Below are 21,289 nucleotides of genomic sequence, written 5' to 3' on the forward strand. Positions count from 1 at the left end.
TTCCACTCTGTCTGTTTATTGTTTTTATTTCCAAATAATTATGAATAGCTTAATTTAATTTAAATGTATTTATTTTATTTTATCAAAACATAATGGATATTTGTGATAAGTAGCAGAGCAAAAGTAAATATTCTACTATGTTAGTTTTGTTTTCAGATAATTTCAAATAGCATTTTATTTTATTTCATTTCATTTTATTATATCAAACCTAATTGATATTTGTGATAAGTAGTAGAGCAAGAGTAAATATTCTACTATGTTAGTTTTTTTTTTTTTTTCAGATAATTTCCAATAGTATTTATTTAATTAAATTTTTATTTCATTTTGATCAAAACCTAATGGATTTTTGTGATAAGTAGCATTGCTAGAATATATATTCCACTATGTTCGTTTTTTTTTTTTTTTTTTTTTTCAGATAATTTCCAATAGTATTTATTTTATTTTATTTTATCATTTTAATTTTGGATTATCAAAACCTAATGGATATTTGTGATGAGTAGCAGAGCAAGAGTAAATATTCCACTATGTTAGTTTTTTTTTTGTTTTGTTTTTTTTTAAGATAATTTCCAATAGTATTTTATTTCATTTTATTTATTTATTTATTTATTCAATTTTGATTTTATTTTACAGCTGACATTGCATTGTTAGGGTATGCTTCCGTGCACAGCTTCTCTCAGTAACTGGCACAACACCCCCTCCCCTTCATTAAAGCAACCAATGAGGTCATTTCATGCCTTCAGTCAAGCAAAACACTTGCGCCTGAAGTTATGCATTTGTATAAACAGTTATGTACATTAGTTGCACATTCTTTGCATGCATATAAGAAGCATTTCTTTGCATTGTTCACATTACTCTTAACACCACTTATCTTCTTTGAAATGACATATGGAAACAATACAAATCTTATGAGACACGTAAACTAATGGAAAAAATGTGTAACATTCTTATAATTGCATAAGATAAACATTGAAACGTGTGTCTCTTGGTTCTGGTCGTTGATTCTGGCATTTAAAAATGGAACAATATCATCATACACTTTAAAAGTGTTATAGAATCCTGATGGGTTCCAGATGTTCCTGTAAATTTGTTACATCTGATTCCATAGTATCCAGATGGGGAACTGTTGGAACTGTTGTTCCAGATGATGCAGGCGACACGTGGCTGCAGTGGTGTGGGTGCTGATGGTTAATATGATGTGATGATGTATGACATGGCGTGATGGTGCATCTCCCCTGCTCTCTTTCTGTTTGTTTTTCCTCTCAAGTCACTTTTTGCCCTAGCTGTTCCATAGATTGCATCTTTTTTCATCATTTTTGCTACTGTGATACAATAAAAACATGACAAAAAAAGGAATGGATTTTTAAAAATATGCCAGATTCGAACCTGTGTCACCCATATGGGAGTATTACCACTAAGCCAAAGGTCTAACCTCTTCTATATTTTATTTAGACCATTTCGTATTTCTGTCCGCAGGTTCCAAGGCTGCAGTGGAGTTCAGTAACGGGCTGTATGATCTGGGCTCTCCTGTGAGCGTAGGGCCGCTGCCGGTTCTACAGCTGGCTGAGGAGCTGAGACTGGCACTGGAGCTGCAGGCCAGGAATGAGGACCGCAACTCACTGCGCTCCCAGCTGCCCTGCACCACTGCACAGACTCTCATGGAGTGGCTGGAGAAAGGATCGGTGAGGCACTTGAAAGTGTAGCCTATAAAACCATTGTGAATTTTATGATAGAATAGTATCAGAGTTATTCAGTTATTATACAGGCTTATAATTCATTTAACTAGCGTCCTCAAGTCAGCTCATTCACCGCTTCTCTGTTTAGCCTGGTGCCATCTTTAAGTTTTCAGTCAGCATTTGGATAGTGTTTTCCTTATATAAATATTTACACACCGTGCAGTGATACAGATGTTAACATGTTTCTCGGATGATAACTGAACATTTTTTATACAGTGTTTGTCATGTTTTGCAAACAAAACCTTTTTAATGTAAATGTGGTGACGTGATTATAAGCAGCAAATAGACCATGCAAGTGTTAGGCTATTCAATAGGCAGCTGTACTGAGTCTTAAAGAGATAATTCATTGATCAATGAAAATTATTGCATTGTTTTCTCACCCTCCTTTTTTCAAACGTGCATGACTTTATTTCTTCAGTGGAATACAAAAATAGAATAAAAATGATAAAGAAATAAACAAAGGAGGGAAAAAACAACATTTAAAAGTGTTATTTTAATATTATTTATATACTGTTATAGTATTCATTCACATTTTTAATTATCTTTTATTCATATATTTTTGTTTTATTTGTCTTTTATTTTTCTATATTTGTTTTTATTTCAAGTTTAGTCTTCAGAATTTTAGTACTTCAACTTATTTTATTTCAGTCAGCAGCCGAGGCAACATTTCTCATTTTATGTTAAGTTTTTTTTAACATATAAATTGTTTTTACATGTAAATATTATTATTACTAATAATATCAATACGGATAGTAAATAATATGAAAAAAATAATAAAATTTAACAAATGTACACAAATTAATGTACATTAATGCACACAAATTAATATAAAAAAAATCCTCGCAAACGATTTTTACTAGTTATAGTTAACAATAGCATATAAATGGGTCCATATGACTTGTGCACTATATTCCCAGTCGTCTCCAGTAATTTAAAATCTTTGTGTGAACAACAAATTGAAATCATTATATAACTTAAGTTAATATTCACTGAAAATCTTCCCCTCCAGTGAGCTGTTTACTTAAGAACCACTGCAACTCATTGAGTCAGTCATTTGAACTTTATTATCTCGAGGTCAGAACTGTGAACCGACTCAATGAACTGACTCGAATGAATGATTTGTACACAAACTCACTGACTGAAACCTAGTGAGCACAAATGTTTTTATGGTGCTTTTTTTTTTAAGCGGATCTGTCACTGTATTAAAAAAAAGAAGAATCTTCAAAAATGTTCCTTTTGCGTTCCAAAGAAAAAATAACAGCTTACAGGGTTGAAACAACATGATTACATAATGATAATTAGGATAATTTTCAGTTTTGAGTGAGCTATACCTTTAAGTACAGACTCTTGCCTAATACAGGGCCTTTTCTCATGTGTCCCAGAGGCAGTTTCTGGCCCAGCGTTTGCGTGCGTATGCGTGTATGTTGCTTGGATGTTTTTAAAAGAGTTTGGATCCCCTCTGAGACATTGATAGGGTTGTGCTTCCTGCCTCTCTCCCTCTCTTCCCTCATATCCCTCACTCCACGCAGTCACTCTCTCCTTTCTCTTTACTGTTTTGCTCTGCATTAAAAACGATCTGGTCACCTTTAGCTTGGCTTCATCTCCTCCAGGGTAAGTCTGCAGCTGACAGCTCTGCTGACAGCTTATACTACTAGATTATTTTGTTGATCTGTAACCAGACACTGCACGCATATTTGCTCTCTCTCAGAATAGTGTTTTCTTGTTTTGCTGGTATTTGTTATTGGCAAAAACAGTCACAAGGTTCATTCAGACAGTTATTTGTGTATCCTGATGGAAAATGCTTGCACATGATTTTCATCAGTATCCTGTGGTGATTTCTTGGTCAATGAGCATAAAATCTCAGAAAGAGCATAAGCAACCTGTTGGCAGAGCTCAAGGATCAATCAAGGGCCATGTTTTTGCAGTGATCTGACCTAAAGCTAAGCTCACATTAAAGGCCCTGATATACTTCAAGCGAAGTTGAAGAACAAACTACTGCCACATAATTTGAACAAAATCAGGCCAAAAGATGTTTTCAGCTGGTAAACACATTCAAACTACCATTGGTCTGTGGTGATTACGTAATTGTGCCTTCTTTGAGATGGAAATCCTGTCCGGTTAATTTCTTCAAATCAGTCCGTCGAGGTTCTTTATAGTAATATAGTAAGCTTTATAGTAATATAACGTAGTATAGAGAAGTTGTAATTGTAATTAAAAGTGATGCTTACACTGTACATAAACATGATGTAACTTGAGTGCAGTACCGAACTGCAAAGTTGGTGCAAAAATACATACATCGATATGATCAGATGCTTTCTTAACTGCTGTTTTCTCACAGCTGTCATTTTTGATGTGTTTATTTTGTTATATACATATTTACATCTAATATTTAATCGAATCACTGATTACAACAGCTTTGGTGGTGTCGGGATGTTCGCAATCAGCAGTGTTGGGGGTAACGCAAGTAATGCGAGTTACGTAATCAGATTACTTTTTTTCAAGCAACTAGTAAAGTAACAAATTACTTTTTAATTTACAAGAAAATATCTGAGTTACTTTTTCAAAAAAGTAACGCCAGTTACTTTGTTTTCCCATTTATTGACTGAGAAATCGGAAGTACAGAGGCGTTGTGTGCGAACATGATATTACTGTAGTTCTATACTAAATGTGATTGTGCATTAATTCATCCCACTCACAAAAAAAACGATTTAGTATTATTCATCAAAATTTATTAAAACAGTGAAATGCAAACTCAGAATATGACGCAAACCTGCAATAATTAAATGTTAAATAACACAAATGCATCTAATCCCATTTTATTAATCAATGTCTTTGCTGCTGACTTTTGATGATCCAGTTCAACCAAACTAATAAGCAAAAATGACTTTAGATAAACTAACAATTGTGCTTCATTGTTTTTTTTGCTGAAGAGTGTTGAACCTTCTTCTCCTGCGTTCTACTGTACAGACGTGAATTTACTTTTCCTTCAGCCTGAGGTTTATTCATTACACTTTTTGATGTAAAGGGCTTTTACATTTGCTATAAATAGAACTTATATTAAAAGCAATCAAGCCCTGCTCATATTTAAAAAGTAACGCAAAAGTAACGCAAAAGTAATGCAAAAGTAACGCAAAAGTAACGCAAAAGTAACACAAAAGTAACGTAACGCATTACTTTCCATAAAAAGTACGTAATTAGTTACTTTTTTAGGGAGTAACGCAATATTGTAATGCATTACTTTTAAAAGTAACTTTCCCCAATACTGGCAATCAGTATCTCTGTTCGCTGCTCAGGTATTTCAAACTTCTTTTGACTCAAAGAATGAAAAATAGTTTGTTATTCGGGACCCTGTTCGGCTAATTTTTGCAGACAAAATCCAGTCATTTTAATAGAAATCCATGCAATTGGGCAATTTTGTGTAAGGGCAAAAGATGTACCAATGCAGATTTTGAAATAGATTCAAATTGGTCTCACTGCGAATTTACCAACAGGGAGCTGCTAAGTTTGAAAGTGACTTGTGTGTGAGCTGTGCCTTATACATTGCTACCCTGTTAAAGGGATGGTTCACTCAAAAATTAAAATTCTGTCATCATTTATTCATGCTCAAATTGCTCCAAACCTGAGTGAGTTTCACAAAAGAAGATATTTTGAAGAATGTTGGTAACCAAACAGTTTCTGGTATCCATTGACTTCCACATTATGGAAAAAATATACCGTCATTCCAAAATATCTTTTGTGTTCAACAGCAGAAAGAAACTCATACAGATTTATAACAAGTGAAGGATGAATGAATAATTTTTTTAATTTTCCTTTTTGTGTAAACTATCCCACAATGGACCTTTTTTGTCTGTGAAATTTCTCAGAAATTTTGCTTAAGTGATCGCATCTTAAAGGGGCCTCCTAAAAATCCACGGGGTCCTTCTACAACAGCTGTGTCTCTGAGTGGGATCAAAAACACTCATGCTTCCTAATTATAGCCGGTAAAAACATTGCAGGAAATGCGATCAATTCCCGATAGTGAGCCGTTCACATTAAAGGGGCCGCATTACGCTTTGTTCTTACACGCCGTATCTGGGTTTACATGCACATGAGGAATGTTTGCAGCAACTGCAGAAACGAGATAAGAGAGGTTGTTCATCTCATGACCAGAGACCCAAGACCTGTCTGTAGGTAAAGCGTGTCTGTTTGATAGTATTTAAATATGTCTACTCTTGTTTGTGTATGCGTGTGCACGTGTGTCTGGTGTGTCTCCAGCTCCGCAGCTGTCAGGATCAGAGACTCTGCCAGGTGCAGCTGAACTCTCAAAGCTCTGGATAAGTTGCATGCTACGCTAATAAGACAATCCTCTGTGCTTGATCTCAGGGTGTAACCTTTAATAATGCTTGATAGCTGACATAATCGCAGCCAGCCTCGCTCAGAAGAATATGTGTTTTTAAAGTCTTAGAATGGAAAAAGTTCATTTAAATACACCAAAAGACAATGCAAAATAGCCAAAGTGTCATTTGTTGACTTCATCTGTTGGCATTTAACAGTTTTGACAACAGTCCCCACGGTGACCGTATCCCCACTTCTCTGCGTAGTACACAAAACCTCCCTATGACGCAAACAGGAAATGCTAGGGAAAGTGAAGGAATACTATAGAAGTGGTTGTAATGGGGATGGTGTGGTTTATTGGCTGAAACCCAGGCCTGGTAACAATCACAGGGCCCATACTGAATGTTTTTGCATTTTGTATTATTTTATGCACTTATTTGAGGGAAAACATGTGGATAGTTAACCATTTATGTTTGTTAAAACATTTGTAGGATTGTTTTCCGTGACACACAAAAGTTAATTTTTTGAAGAATATTGTGGATGCTGTTTTCAATGGGGCTCCAAAAATTACAAAAATATCATACCATAAAAGTGGTCTATATGACTCATGCACTCTATTTCAGGTATTCTGAAGCCATACGATAGCTTTATGACAAACAGACTGAAATTCATCTCTTTACTATCACTGAAAAGTCCACACTAGCTGTTCCTGACAGTGTCTGATTTGTGAATGAATCGTTTTTTGATTCAGAACTTTTTAATGATCTGAATCATTTCACAAAACCTGTCTGAAGGATTTGTCCGTGATTTAGACTTGACTCATTTACAGCTCACTAGACCGAAACAATGACCTAATAGACCAAATAGACCAGTTTTATTATCAGTAAAGGAATCCTGTTAAATTTACAATTAAAAAAAAGAAAGGAAAAAAGAAAAAGGCAATTGTGGTTGTCAAAAATTCAACATAAAAAAATGGCAGCAATGTTTCAGGTATTACAGGAGACATTTTGGTGCATGTATATCATTAACCATATATTTCATTAAGTTATATGACACTTAAAAATGCAATAAACATTTACTAAATATCATAAAATGTAACTCAACACATCCTAATGTACATTTCCGATAACAAAAATTACATAATCATATTTGATGTGTTATACAGGGACTTCTGGGAATGTCCTTTTACAGTTTTCACAAAATTTATGGTTATTCATCTTCTTTACTTCCAAAAACATTTTATTTTACAGTAAAATTACATATATGCATGTATACACTGGATGTACAGTTACATTTACCATTGCTCTGCAAAATTTTGCTGGTGAAATCCAGTAATTTTAGTGGGAATTCATACAGTTGGGAGTTACATATAATGGGATAACATTCCTCACACAGATTTCTCTCATGTTCAAGTTTGACATACAAAGTTTCTGCGTAGACCAACAGAAAGAAGCTTAGTTTGAAAGTGACTTATATGAGTGGTGCTTTATATTACATTACATATAGCTACACTGTGGACAGTTTTTTGGGAAATTTCGCTAATGTGACCATGCCTTAAACAATGACAGAATATTAATTTTGAGTTAACAATCTCTTTAAGTAAGTTAATTATATGATAGTTTACATAGTGGCATGTTAACCTACAGGCCTGACAAGATTATTAAGACAAGGTTATTAAGTTGTTATCTAGTATTAACCAGGCCAGTTTGTGCTTGTCAGTCCCTTCACAGTCTTTCTCTCAGCTGTGTTTGTCCATGAAGGAGACAACTGGACAGCAGGGTTGCTTGTAAAGGTAAAAAGACACTTAGAAATGGATGGATGTCTTCCACAGGAAACAGGGTCTTTGGTCTAATGGGTTGCAGTCTTGAGTAAAAACAGATGGGGGAGCGCTGGAAGGCAGTGTGACTGTAAATGTCCCCCTCTCTGTCTCTAGCTGTGTTTAGACAGAGACACTGGCTTGTTTCGGTTCAGACTTGTACTGGAACTTAATTAGAGCCGCTGTCTCACACAGAGAAAAGAAAAAGGTTGAAAGAAAGGGAGGGGAAAATTACAAATATAGAGCCTTTCACATGTGAAAGAGGGAGCTGAATGGTGTTTTGTAGCAAGTAACATCAGGGAGTGGAAGTTGTGGATTGATGTTTTGCGTCTGGCACACACACACACACACACACAAAATGAACTTCTAAGTGTCTGGCTGGACAGCAGATGCAGGGGGTCTCGAACAGACGTCTGGCTTTAGAAATGAGATTTGTGCAGTTGCTTCAGCATGTTAAGAGTTCCTGCCTTCACTAGCCAATATAAGGAGGAGGAGAAGGAGGCGTCTCCGTAAAACAGGCAGACAGAGTCACTGAAACACAGAGCTCAGATCTCGGCCAGCCGCTGCAGTCGCTCGATTGTAACGGCTCGAGATGGGCCTTCAGCATGGAGGAGGAAATTGACTTTTATAAGCATTTTACTTGGCTTAAAAAGGTAAGTTGAAATGTCTGCTTTTCTACTGTAAGTCATCCACTTTATGGATATTTCCATTCAGCTTTTATTACTGTTTTTTTTTTTTTTTCATTTGAGCAGTATATAATAAGAAAGAGACCATGCACAGTCAACCAGACATTATTGCAAAATTTATTATGGAATATTGATTTGAGTTTAATTATTTTACGATCTTTAGCTGTGTGTTATCATAAAGTTTCCACTAAGAAAAAATAGTCCACTAAAATATACTAAACAATCGGCCTAGCAACAAGATGAACACCATGATGATACTACACGACCACATTACAATATTAATTATAAAGACCTGATTTTCACAACAGTTGCTAAGTTAGACGCAAAATGGTGCTGTTATTATTTTATTTTTGAGATACTGTTATAGTTTCTTTTAATATTATGAATTAGTTTTTATTGTTTATTTTCCATTTTAATTCTAGCTAAAGGTTTTGTAATTTTGTTGTGTTTTAGCGTTTTATTAGTTTTTTAATATCTATATAATTTTTATTAATTTATTATTTCAGTTTTCGCTTTAGTTATTTTAATACATCAAGTTAAACTAAGTGAAAATTAATATATGGATGTGGAAACAAGCTAAAAAACATGTTTGCGTTTGTTTTTTTAGTTTAAGTTTAGTTTTAGTTACGTGTAATAACCCTAGATGGCGACAGTTGCATGAAACGTGAGTTCGCGGTGATACGAGAGATGTGAAAGTAGTAGCGGTTTCTGTTACCCAGATGAGCAGACTGATATAGAGTGGTTGGATTTGTGTGGAACTGGTTGTTGTTGTTGTTCAAAACGACAAGCAGTATTGTGCTGGTGTGGATGTGTGCCGGGAGCTTGTGATTTGCAATTGTACAAAAGCGCTTTTTATCCTGTCCAGCTTCATTGATTCTGAGCTCATGCTCTTGAACACAAACAAAAACGCTTTCACTGACTAACACTTGATACTTGGAGTAGTAAATCAGGCAGTAAAATTCAATTTAAAGGTGGGGGTATGAACATCAATGTGCACACCTGTTCTTAAAGTGCAAGAGGCGTTAAAAAGCTTGCTTGCCACGGTTGATGTGGTTTACAAGGCATTGTGGGATTGTGGTAAGCCGGAGATGGGGCAGAATGTGTAATGCTGCAGGAAGGCAAACGATGTAAAACTCAACCGGCCATTACATTCCAAAGTAAGAAAGAAATTACAGTAATTACACTTCACAAGGTGTAACAGTGTAAAATGCTGGGTTGGAAGAGGAATGGAACGCATTACTGTATTGCAGGAAGGGTGGTACTGTAAAACTCGCAATATTGTCATACATTCTTGGACAGTGGGGTAATAATGATCACTGTAGTTTCTTCTGAAGTCGCTTCAGGCCTTTACAGTTGTGCGAGCAAGCAGTGGGACATAAAAAGGGGGAAATTCCAGAGCCTGTGGGTTGTCTTGCTTATAAACATCTGTCTGGTGAGGTAATAAATGGAATTGGTGCTCTAGAGAGCATCATGAATCTCGATGTTTGAACTCTGCTAAAGGTTAAATTAGCTGTAGATCAGGACATGTGGTGGACATTTGAAACGAAGAGACAAAGTTGCTTTCTGTGGGTTTGGGTTTTTTAGTTCATTGTACGGTAAATTTGTTCCAGTTGAGGTTTACATGGTTTCCAGGTTAAAGCTGAAGCGTAGTTTATGAACCACTAGCGCCACTGAAAGGCATAATGATAACTTATAAACCGTTAAAGACAGAACTACTGTAAGCTGCGAGGTATATGAAACCATCATTTTTTTTTTTTTTTTTTTTTAAATAATCATGTTCAGCAGCAGAATTCTTGGTGAAAACTACATTACCCATAATTCTGCAGAGAATCCCCACCAATCAGTATATTGTCCATGACATCAAAAGAACTGTCTAGCACCATGCCCACTCCCATGAAGCACTAGTATATATATACATATATATATATATATATATACACATGATCAACATCTTTAAATTAAGTTCATATTTATCCATCGTTTATAATACGATGATATCATTAGCAATGCTTTATGAGATTGTAGTTCTGTCCCTCATTAAAGCTGTTAATTACAGTTTAGTTGTTAAAGAATTTGAAAGATTTGTTGGCATGAAGGCAAGTCAAATCTGTAATAACATCTATGAAGTGATATATACAGTTCAGTGGGCTGTTTGTCACAATATGTTCATATTTACTCACTTGAAGAATGAAAGTTTCATAACTATTGTTTAAATCACTGCTGTTACTTTTAAGTTTTTTTGAGTTCCTCACATTTTCTTTTGTTCTCATTACCTGTTTCCCAAGAAAGAAATAACCTCAAGTTGATTTTAAACTTGCTTTGGACTGCAATTACTATGCAATGAAAGCCTCATGTGTGAGGACTGAGCTCTGCCTTTAGACGGGCTTAACCCTGTAACTCCTCCAGCAGCCGGCCCTGTAAACCCTGAGTAGACAGCTTTATTGTGAGAATTGACAGCCCTGGACACAGCAAAAGCTTTTAAAAGACAGAGATTATCCGTGTGGCTCTGCTAGCTTAGCCCTGACAAGTGATGGTGTCTTATCTTGCACGCTGCGACATGCTGTATTTACTGACATATTTTCTGCTGATATAGTCTGAAGACTGGACAGAAGATTTATTTGATCATTAATCTTTTTTCAGCTTATGATAATTTGTTATGCTAATTGGCAAATGTTCTATCTGTCTGTCCATACATCCATTTGAATTGCATACATAATATTTGCTGAAAAATTGACCTTTCGCAAAGACCTGCCCCCTTAGTTACTGTTGCCATTTCTGACAAGCCATGCCGCTCGCATTCTCACGCAGTGACAAATAGGCTAAATCGCAGAGCAAAGAGCAAACTAACAACGCACCGACAGACAAGACAGAGCAGGTTACTTCTGGTATAAAAGTCTCAACTTTCAAATATTTCCATCTTTTTAAAGAAATTCAAACAATAAATACCGTTTTGTGGCTCTTTAATGTGTCGTGACAGATCGCTGTAGCGCTTCAGTTCAAGCGGCACGAGAACCGATTATCTTTTCATATTTACTTTAAGCACAAAATAAACATGTATGAACATCAGAAGGTATTTTATTTCAACCACGGAAAGATGTTAATACACATAATTGTTTATGTCCACCCAAGTTAATCTGCTCTCCTGTCTGATTTGTTTGTCGGAATTAATAGCGAGCTGTGTTATGATTGGTCACACTGCCTGTCAATCAAACTACTTGTGAAGATTTAATTATGATAATTTAAAGAATCTATCTATCTATCTATCTATCTTTCTGTCTATCTGTCTGTCTGTCTGTCTGTCTATCTCAACCCTGGGGCACAACATGCTGTTGTTTCTTTTTCCATTGTTATTGTGACCCTCAAACCTTATGCAAATAACCTCATTAATTTGTAATGAGCTCCTTTATTGTTTCTATTGAAGTCAAAGCTGTCAGTTAATTTTTGGCGCCAGCATGTCATTTAACACATTCAAAAAACACTCAAACATATTTGGCTTATGCATATTTCTCTTTGTTAAAGTTTATTGTCTTTGGCAGCGAGCCATTTGTTCTTAAAAAAAAAAGTGGACAAGCAAGTTAGCTTCTCCTCTTGCACACCTCTCTGTTGACTTTCAGTTTCTGTGTGTGTGTGTGTGTACCTGGTACTCCCTACATTATGGAGACCAAATTCCCACAAGGATAGTAATACCAATAATATTTTACCTTGTGTGGACATTTTTTTTGGTCCCCACGAGGAAAACAGCTTAAAAATCATAAGGAATTATCTTTTTTTTTTTAATCTAAAATTGCAAACAGTTTTGTGTGAGGGGTATATTTAGGGTAAGGGGATAGAAAATACAGTTTGTATAGTATAAAAACCATTATGCCTATGGAATGTCCTCATAAAACATGAATGTCCCCACAATGTGATTATAACCTGAAACAACTTACGCTGAGGGGATATTTGGGTCCTTGTGAGGAAAAACAGCCACTTCAAGCGATCAAATTGCAGATTGAAGTTCAATTACAATCCAGAAGACTTCTCTGTGTAATAACACATGTACATGTGTGTGTCTCCACAGGTTAACCTCCAGTGCTCAAGCAACAATGAGACCTATCAAGAGCGGCTGGCGAGATTAGAAGGGGACAAAGAGTCTCTGGTTCTCCAGGTGAGATATTTCACTCAGGCCTCCAAGGCATTTCAACTCAGCATAATAGTCACAGTGTCAACACAATGAGAAGACAACTAGCCAACATGCTTGTAAAACCTCACAGGGTCAAACCGGGGGACTGTGGTGTCTCTGTGAACAGAGAGACACGTGACACTGCCGCTCTGCAGCCCTGGGTGACACAACTGCCTGTCTAATGCACAATGGGATGGTCGTAGAGTGCATAACTATGGGCCAATCTGTGGACAGGTTAGGGGGTTGGTGTTACTCGACATTTTACAAAGCCACGATGGTGGACACCACAATGAGAGTTTAGCCATTATCAGTTTTAGAATGGTATATGTTTACTGTAAACTAGCAATCTTGCTTGTGTTCATTTAACAGAGATTATTCCAAAGCAGACATCTGACTTTAACAGTAAATACATGTCCAGAATATGTGTTTGCTGACTTATATATCATTAAATTATTATATGCGATAAAAATGCCACAGATGTTACTATTTCTGTTTTCAAGGTTCAAGGTTGCTAGGTGGTTTCTAGGGCATCTAGTTGGTCACTTGGGTATACTAGATGCTTGCTAGAGTGTTGCTAGGTGGTTTCTAGTGTTGCTAGTGTGTTCTAGATGGTTACTAAGTTGTCTACTAGGTGGCTACTTGGTGGTTGTTTACTAGCCCAGGTAAACCTAACTAACCCATCTCTAAGTCTCTATAAAATTTTGGTCCTTAGATTTTGCAAAGGATTTTATTTAGTGAGGCATTTTATCATCCACCAAACACACGAAATATGCACACTGTATGCACACTAAGAGCAAATTGAATTATTCGCGCAAGTAGATTACATACAAAGTCAATGCAAAGACGCGAATAGACGCAAATTCATGATATTCGCCTCAAGCCTGGTTTATACTTTCCGTATTAGCACTAGCGCAAAGGTATGGAAGGCCAAAAGCGCCAAAAACACGTGAATTTTAACGCGTATTTCACGCTTATTTAACACGTATTTAACGCCTTAACAACATGTATTTCACGCGTTAAATACGCGTATTTAACACGTGAAAAATCAGCGCGCTAAATACACGTATTCAACGTGTTAATTACAGGTGAAATACCAGTTAAAAATCAGTTTGAACGGGTCAGTGTCATTGGCTGCTGAAGACTTGGGTCAAACCATTTATGTGAGCTTAGGGGGGTGTACCATTCATAGACCATTCCTACCACCATTTAACATGCTATAGATCAGCTTATTTAGCCTAATTATTTTGTCTTTTGTCTTTTTTTCCCTTTTCTTTTTGTGTATAGCTTATATAAATAATATATTTAAATTGCTGTAATAGGAAATATTACATAAAAAATAAAATTTCCTCATTTTTCTCCACTTATGCTTTTTTTTTTTTTTTTTTGTAAATAAACAGATTAGTGGACATTCTAGTTTTAACAGTGATCAAACATAAGTTATCATCAAAGCATGAACAATTTGTGGGGAAATAAGTTAATTAAATACGTGTTAAATACGTGTGAAATAAGCCTTAAAATTAACTTGTTTTTGGCCCTTTTGGCCTTCCATACAAAGGTGCGCATTTCACGTGATGGTGTGCGCGGCATTTTTTGTAACTTGGTTTTGTAAAAGCTACGTTTTTTTTATATATATATCCATATACAGTATTTTGTTCTAATTACACAAATAATCTCAAGCTTTACGGGGTTTTACATGATTCTTTGTTTCTCCAAATTTTCACTTGTGTCCTCAAGATGAACCCACAACCTAATACATTTATACATAAAGAAATTCATTCATTCATCAACTCTATGCAAGACGCCAAGTGCTACTTCCTCTCTGATTCCTGATGGTTTTAGTTAACAATTACTCCCAGTCGCCCCCTGTCGTTTCAAAGAATTGTACAACGGTGAGCACGACAAATTTGGGGCGGTGCGTTCGCAGTCAGCGGAGGCTTGTGCTGCGGATCCAGGTGAAAACATAAACAAGGCTTCAATAATGTCTTCCGCGCAAGTTGAAAAATTTCTACTCGAGTGGAAAATTCGCATGAAAAGTTGAAAAGATATATAAATATATATTATTGACACTATTGTCCAGTTTGACACATCCGGTTGTATCAGAAAATGGAGGAGAGCATTATTATGTTTTTATTCGCACGAGTGATGCAAAATACATCCCTCGAGTAATCTAGAGCAAGTATAACGCAATGCGAATATTCGCCTCGCTTTTGATGTGAACAAACCATTAGGAAAATACTAGCAAACCTCTCCTCAGCACAATTTAATCATTTTATTACTGTAGTAAGAACATTGAAGATGAATTATTATTAGCTGCCGCTCAAACAAACCTAGCAATGTTTTGTAATCACCACAGAGTATTAAAGGCTTACTTGTAGTTGTCTCTGCACATTAAATAGGGGTGAAAGAAAGTATTATAACATTAAAAAAATTTTTACACCCTTCACCTTTAAGAAGTTAGGTTGTCTAACTCTGCAACAAGTGTCAAAAAAGTTTTCCTTCTCCATAGTCCCGCCCCTCCTTATCTCTGATTGGTGGATTGTCTTGAGCTCTTAAACACTGATGAACATGGTTGGCTCCTAATGCCCTCAAGGTGTTGTTCTTCTCCTTTTACCTGTCCTGCTGGTTGGCAGTCCTTCAGTTGGTGCTGAACAAAAGGACACTTTCAGAACAATTGAAACTCAAGCAGGCTCACATGTTAGCATGGAAGTGTGTCAGGGTTAAGGAATGGCCGTTTTTAACCCAAATGTACACATTTGAAGGACTACATTCCTCTGCTGTTTAGACTTTGGAGTTGCATGTGTGTTGCAATCGTCATTAGTGTATCTGTAGGAGGAAACGACAGAGAAACACTGGCCAGGTTTCAGGTTAGCTTGAGTGAAGTTTGTCTGCTCTCTGTTGGTTTTAGGTGAGTGTTCTCACTGACCAGGTTGAAGCTCAAGGAGAAAAGATCAGAGATCTGGAAAGTTCCCTGGAAGAACATCATCACAAACTCATTTCTACTGAGGAAATGCTCCAACAGGTAAGATCACATACTTGCTGTCATTTACTTCAAGTTTTAAGCAGATAACAGGGAGATATAAAGAAGAGACATTTAAAATAATTCAATATTCTACATGATGGTTTTGGTTGAAGAATTGTGAACACTTTCTAAAACTGTGTTTGCCACCTGAAACTTGAGCAATCTGGTTTTCCATCAGTTTCAGATGTAACTGTGTAGATTTGACTCAGATTAAATGTTCAGACTTAGTACATATTTTCAGTCTATTTGTTTTATGTGTGTGGCTCACCACTACTGGCATAATTATAACTTCGAACCTTCATATCCATGTATGTCTCTGCAAAGTTAGTTGTTTGTTTGTGTGGATGTTATATCATCATAAAGTATGAGGAATGTGCATGTTTTTGTGTGTTTACTGTGTGATTAACTGGTTTAAGCTGATGGATTTGTAATGAAACTCTTTTAGCCACCATGTTAGTAGCTGTTTGCTGGCGACAGTTTCTTTGATTTGCATAGAGAAATGGTTTAGTATAACTTCTAAAGTACTGTTTATGAAACAGCTATGTTCCTTTAGCATTGCCAAAAGTGAAACCACAGAAATAAATGCTTATTTGTGGGGAGGATTTTAATGTTTTTAGTATCTGCTGAAAAAATACACAGACTTAGAAAGGATTTGAGTCATTGTGTACAAAAGGTTAAATGATTAATGTGTTTTGCGCATCCATTTTTTTTTTCTTTGAATTCTGCAAGTAAATTATTTATTAATTCATTAAATAGTATTTAAAATTATTATAAGTAATTATAACACAATAATGATAGAAAATATTGTAATGTTATTTAGATATATAAAGAATAATAATGAATTTTAGAAATTATATAATCTGATCATGTAATTGTTTGACATACCACTTCAGTTTCATACCAATTTAAGGTTATGTTAGTGAGAACTGCCCACTTTGCCTGAAATCATGTTCAGGATTGCATAACAGGATGGCTGTGCCAACAATCATATCAAGATGCAATGAGATGGCGAGATAGAGAGAGCCCTCATGTTCTCCTTGCTTGATGGGGCAAGTAAACTCACAGCTTAGACATGGAAGTTTTCTTAAATACCATAGTTCTTTGTTGGCTTCTTTGTTCAGTTTGATGTTGAAACGTGCAGTATTGCTTACCAACAGTGCAAAGAGCTGTTTTATAGTTTATTTATTATGATTATGTATAGTTTAAGCCAAGGTTTCCCCCAAGTGGAAGTTTGTGAACCCCTAGAGGTTTTCTGAAGGAACTGCAGGAGATTCAAGAGATTTTGATGGAAATATCAATGCTTAATTCAATTTAAGCCCTCGTTTGTTTTTGCTTTATTTAAAATTGTATTAGTTTTTTTAAGTTGTGTTGATTTTAAAATGTATTAATTAAAAAAGTAAATATTATTTTTGTAAGAAAAATAGCATTTCACAGTGTTTCAAAAGTGAAAATGCAACATTGTAAAATTCATTTTATTCTGAAATGTTCACATTCATTTGAAGTATATTTTAAATAATTATTTATAGGTATAGGGAGTAATAGAGGTTCAAATGACAAAAAGTTTGTGACCCTTAATCTATTCCAGTAGTTTTCAAAGCAGGGGTCCGGGGCCTCAGCTATCTTCTAAAAGGGTCCTCAAGATGACATAAAATCATTTACAATAATGTTTGAAGATCCAGGGTTTTCACTGTCTTGAAAAACTTGGGGAAAAAAGTGACCTCATTATAACAGTTTTATTTAAATAAACTGCTCTAGACTTGGTTGTCTTATGTTACATGGGTGTTTTTGTACATTGTAATGTATGAATATACATTTTTCTAGATATTCGAAGCTGTATAATATTTTATTAGTTAGAAATGACAATTTAAAAATATTTTTCATAAATCCTTAACCCATATCCAGTAAATCACATACAGCTGTAAAAGTCATGGGGTCTTTAAATATTTATTGTGGCCAATGAGGGCCTTGGAGTTTCAACTGTCGAAAACCTCTGCAGTATATGATGATCTAGTGGTTGGTGGCTGTTTGTGATTCATGTTCACTGGATTTTACAGAAGCAAGAGATCATCATTCTACCAGGAAACTTTGTTGTATTCATTGGTTTTCATCCAATACCACTATTTCTCAATTGCATATATCCACCTTTTTCTTCCCGTAAGAGTGGGCCCAGCCATTTGTAAATTCTATGGGTCTAGTTTCCCCATCTCATCCGCATCCAGCTATTTTTGCAGCTTGATATTGAAAATTGTTGTCTTGCCATATTATTTTAATGTATTATCTTAATTATGAACACACTGGTTTGTAAAGCAAACAGTTTTACCATTTACTGCATGTTGGTATTCTTCTCTTTATTTCCCTATAGCAGCTAATGTTGAAGAAAAAGGTGGATGCTTCTATTAGATTAAACCAAGTATGAGAAAATAGATTTAGACACATGAGCATGCAGTCTGAACTTTCTGATCGTTAGAACAACATGGGACTTAGACTTTTGTGTCCTGCTTCAGAAACTACAAAGAGGAAGTCATAAGGTGAAAGAGGAAGTGCAGTTATTTGAAATCCTCAGTCAGTGTGTTTGAGGGTGATTCTAGACAAAGTATGAGGCATAACTAGGACCAGAAGAAATCTACTGAACTTTTTTGCACTGGTTGTACGGAAATTGGAATAAATTTGTCAAACAATTTAATAAACAGATGTGCACCAGGTGTATGGTTTAGGAATATTGTAATCATTCAGTACAGTAGTAAATATCAAAATACCACAGTTTTACCACCTGGTACCATCATTGCTTCATTGTAGGTTTTTAATGTGCACAAAACAATGTATGCCCTTTTGAAACACTTGTTAGCAAAGGTTCTCAGAGTCCTCCTGAATTTAGCCCATAGTATCAGGAATGCTGAGAAATAAAGTTTCCCTCTTTTGGCCCTCCTGACTTTCTCACATACAGGCACCAGAGAGTCAGAGGAAGTAAAAATAGCGTTCATTGCTTGAGTATATTTAGCGGCGTTTAGCTTCGGCCTAAGCGTTACTGTGAGACAACTTGGCCAGTGGAGCAGCGAGGAGCGTCTGTGTGCCGTGTGATTGTTACTGTATACAGTACAACTGTGTGGGTGTGTTTGTGTGTCACCATGTGTTCGCTAACATGTGTGTGTGTGCTTTAGGAGCTCTTTAGCCGAACCTCACTGGAGACGCAGAAACTGGAACTCATGGATGAAGTTTCCTATCTGAAACTCAAGCTAGTCGGCATGGAGGAGGAACACAACCACGTAGATGAACAGCAGAAACATCATAAAGCCGAGGTACTGTATCAGTCTGGGCAATGGGTTCATCTGTTATGAGATGGTATTTGATAAATATCATATTATTGTAGCTCCTTAAATGATAATGATTTAGTCCTATGGCTGTTTACATCCTCTATTTGTGTAGTCTGTCTTGTAGGGATGTCACAATACTCGATACCAATACATTGTTTTCATGATTCTCCATAGCAATTTTATTATCACAGCAAATAATTGACTTTAATAAATATTAAAGAATAAATTAGCCTTTATTTATATATTTTTCCTTATTTTAGTTTGAACTTTGAGTAATGTTATGTGCTTTAGTCATTATTAGTTTTAGTTTACGTTTTTCATCTAATAATTTTTATTTCATTTCAGCTTTATTTAAATGACAGAACTTTTTTTTTTATTTCAATTTAGTAATTATTATTTTCAGATTTATTTAAATTAAAATAACATTTTAGTAAATTTAGTAACAATAACACTTTGTACTATTTAAACTATAGAAATATAATACAGTATTTATTTAAAATATATGTGTAAATGAATGTTCAAGTTGTGTGTGCTTGTATAGAGTATTAATTATTTATATATCTTTTATATTTTATTATCGATTTGGTACCGATATACCAGTAATTTTGACACCCCTACTATCAGGAATTGTCTGACAACTGTTTTCTGTTTCCTCATAAAATAATACTGATGAATACTTTGTAATACTGGTTTAGATTTGTTGACTAGGAATGATTTTGGTTGACTGGATGATGTTATTTAGGTCTTTTTAATTGAGTGTGTCTGTGTCTTTGTTGTCCACCTGTTGGCTCTAATTCAGTTGAAACCACACACACAGAAGCAGTTGTTAAATACATTTAGAGGTATATTAATAAAAAGGTATATGGTTCTATAGAAGAGAAACTGATTTTGGACACAACATTGTGGTTACCAAAAGCATCATGTTGAAATACAAGATCAGTAAACATGCTCAAAATGTTTAGAGCTGACATTTAATCTGATGTTTCCATGTGGCGCATGGAAACATAACTAGGGAACAGGGAAGTTGTGGTGGCATGTTTATGTTTTGGTGTGTGTATATGTAGATCCTGTAGATTTATCGCCTCTTAACACCTAATTACTTATCGGACTTACAGTGTAACACACTGTGCAGAGCCAGCAAACTAAACGGAGACTCAGAAAAACTTTAAAGGAGCATCTGTTCTGAGCTTTATTTTTCTTGAACATACTGCATCTCTGGTTTTCTGTCTAAAAATGGAATGGTTCCTTTTTGAAAGCATTTTCCAAAACAAGAAGTGGACGGGTTTCCAAAAGCCATGGGAAAACCTGGAAATATCAGAGAATTCAAAGCCTTGTAGAGCCATGGGAATTAATAGAAATTTAAAGTCATGGGAATTTTCACACATACATTTGCCTTGGTATACTCACTCAGCTTAAAATATTTCATCTGCTTGCGGTCTATATTGAAAAAGCCATTGGTCATTAGAAAACACTCGCTTTTCAGTTTCTATACAAGTATGTAAACATTCTCCTAGTGTTTGATTTCAGGTAGGTATAGCAAGGACTCCAAACAGGAAGGAGTTTGATTCTGAGCCAATAGACGGCTCGTTTTTATGTCTTTGTCATTTGTTTGAGCCGGGCTATCACACAGACTCAGCCTTTCCACACTGACAGTGTGCTTACAGAAACATGATTTACAGATATGTACACACACCCAGGCAATTACACATTCACATTCAAACCCTATGTCCCACAGATACTCCCGGTGCCGAAAAGGCAATGCGCTGATAAGGGAAGATGCTAATCAGTAGAGACACAAAAGCATGCGGTGGACCTAAATGGGAGACAGTGACAGGCAGTTTGATGAACGTAAAATGACAGACGCCAGAAGTGCTCAGTGCTTGTCTTGACGAGTGTTCAGCTGCACACAACATGCACACACTTTTTAACACGTACTGTATCTGCAATGGGTGTCATTCACCTTTAGAAATGAAGCGGAAAGCGAAGGAAAAGCCGCTAATGGCTTTTCAGTAATGTGTGTTGCATTTTCGGTTTACGGGGTATGCACGTTTCATATTTATACATTTTGGAATTTGAATGTGTAAATCTGTCTAGTCAAATCGGTAAAAATTGCACAAATCTTGTCACCAAAGCGTGTGCATATTCTGTGACTGGTTAATGTTGAAATTTCTGGGTTTACAGAGTAATGACTCAATCTTTCTCATAAATCCATAGCGTCACTGCACGCTTATGGTTGTGTGGTAACTGA

General features: G+C 35.7%; 1 protein-coding gene across 14 annotated transcripts in view; it reads left to right on the forward strand.

Annotated features, from left to right (window-relative positions):
• The window catches only part of ppfibp2b (PPFIA binding protein 2b), a 54,024-nt gene that overhangs the window by 12,872 nt on the left and 19,863 nt on the right, over window positions 1-21,289 (forward strand). For 11 of the 14 annotated variants that reach the window (XM_058766895.1, XM_058766898.1, XM_058766904.1 and 8 more), the window contains exons 3-6: window positions 1,474-1,679; window positions 12,610-12,696; window positions 15,617-15,730; window positions 18,889-19,026. In XM_058766895.1, the coding sequence (XP_058622878.1) occupies window positions 1,474-1,679; window positions 12,610-12,696; window positions 15,617-15,730; window positions 18,889-19,026 (545 nt within the window). Of the gene's footprint in view, window positions 1-1,473; window positions 1,680-8,453; window positions 8,517-12,609; window positions 12,697-14,525; window positions 14,664-15,301; window positions 15,509-15,616; window positions 15,731-18,888; window positions 19,027-21,289 lie in introns of those variants that run through there. The other 3 variants (XM_058766905.1, XM_058766906.1, XM_058766908.1) reach the window with 3 other exon arrangements.

This window comes from Onychostoma macrolepis, chromosome 25 (genome assembly GCF_012432095.1).
Source record: "Onychostoma macrolepis isolate SWU-2019 chromosome 25, ASM1243209v1, whole genome shotgun sequence".
In the NCBI taxonomy this organism is placed as follows: domain Eukaryota; kingdom Metazoa; phylum Chordata; class Actinopteri; order Cypriniformes; family Cyprinidae; genus Onychostoma; species Onychostoma macrolepis.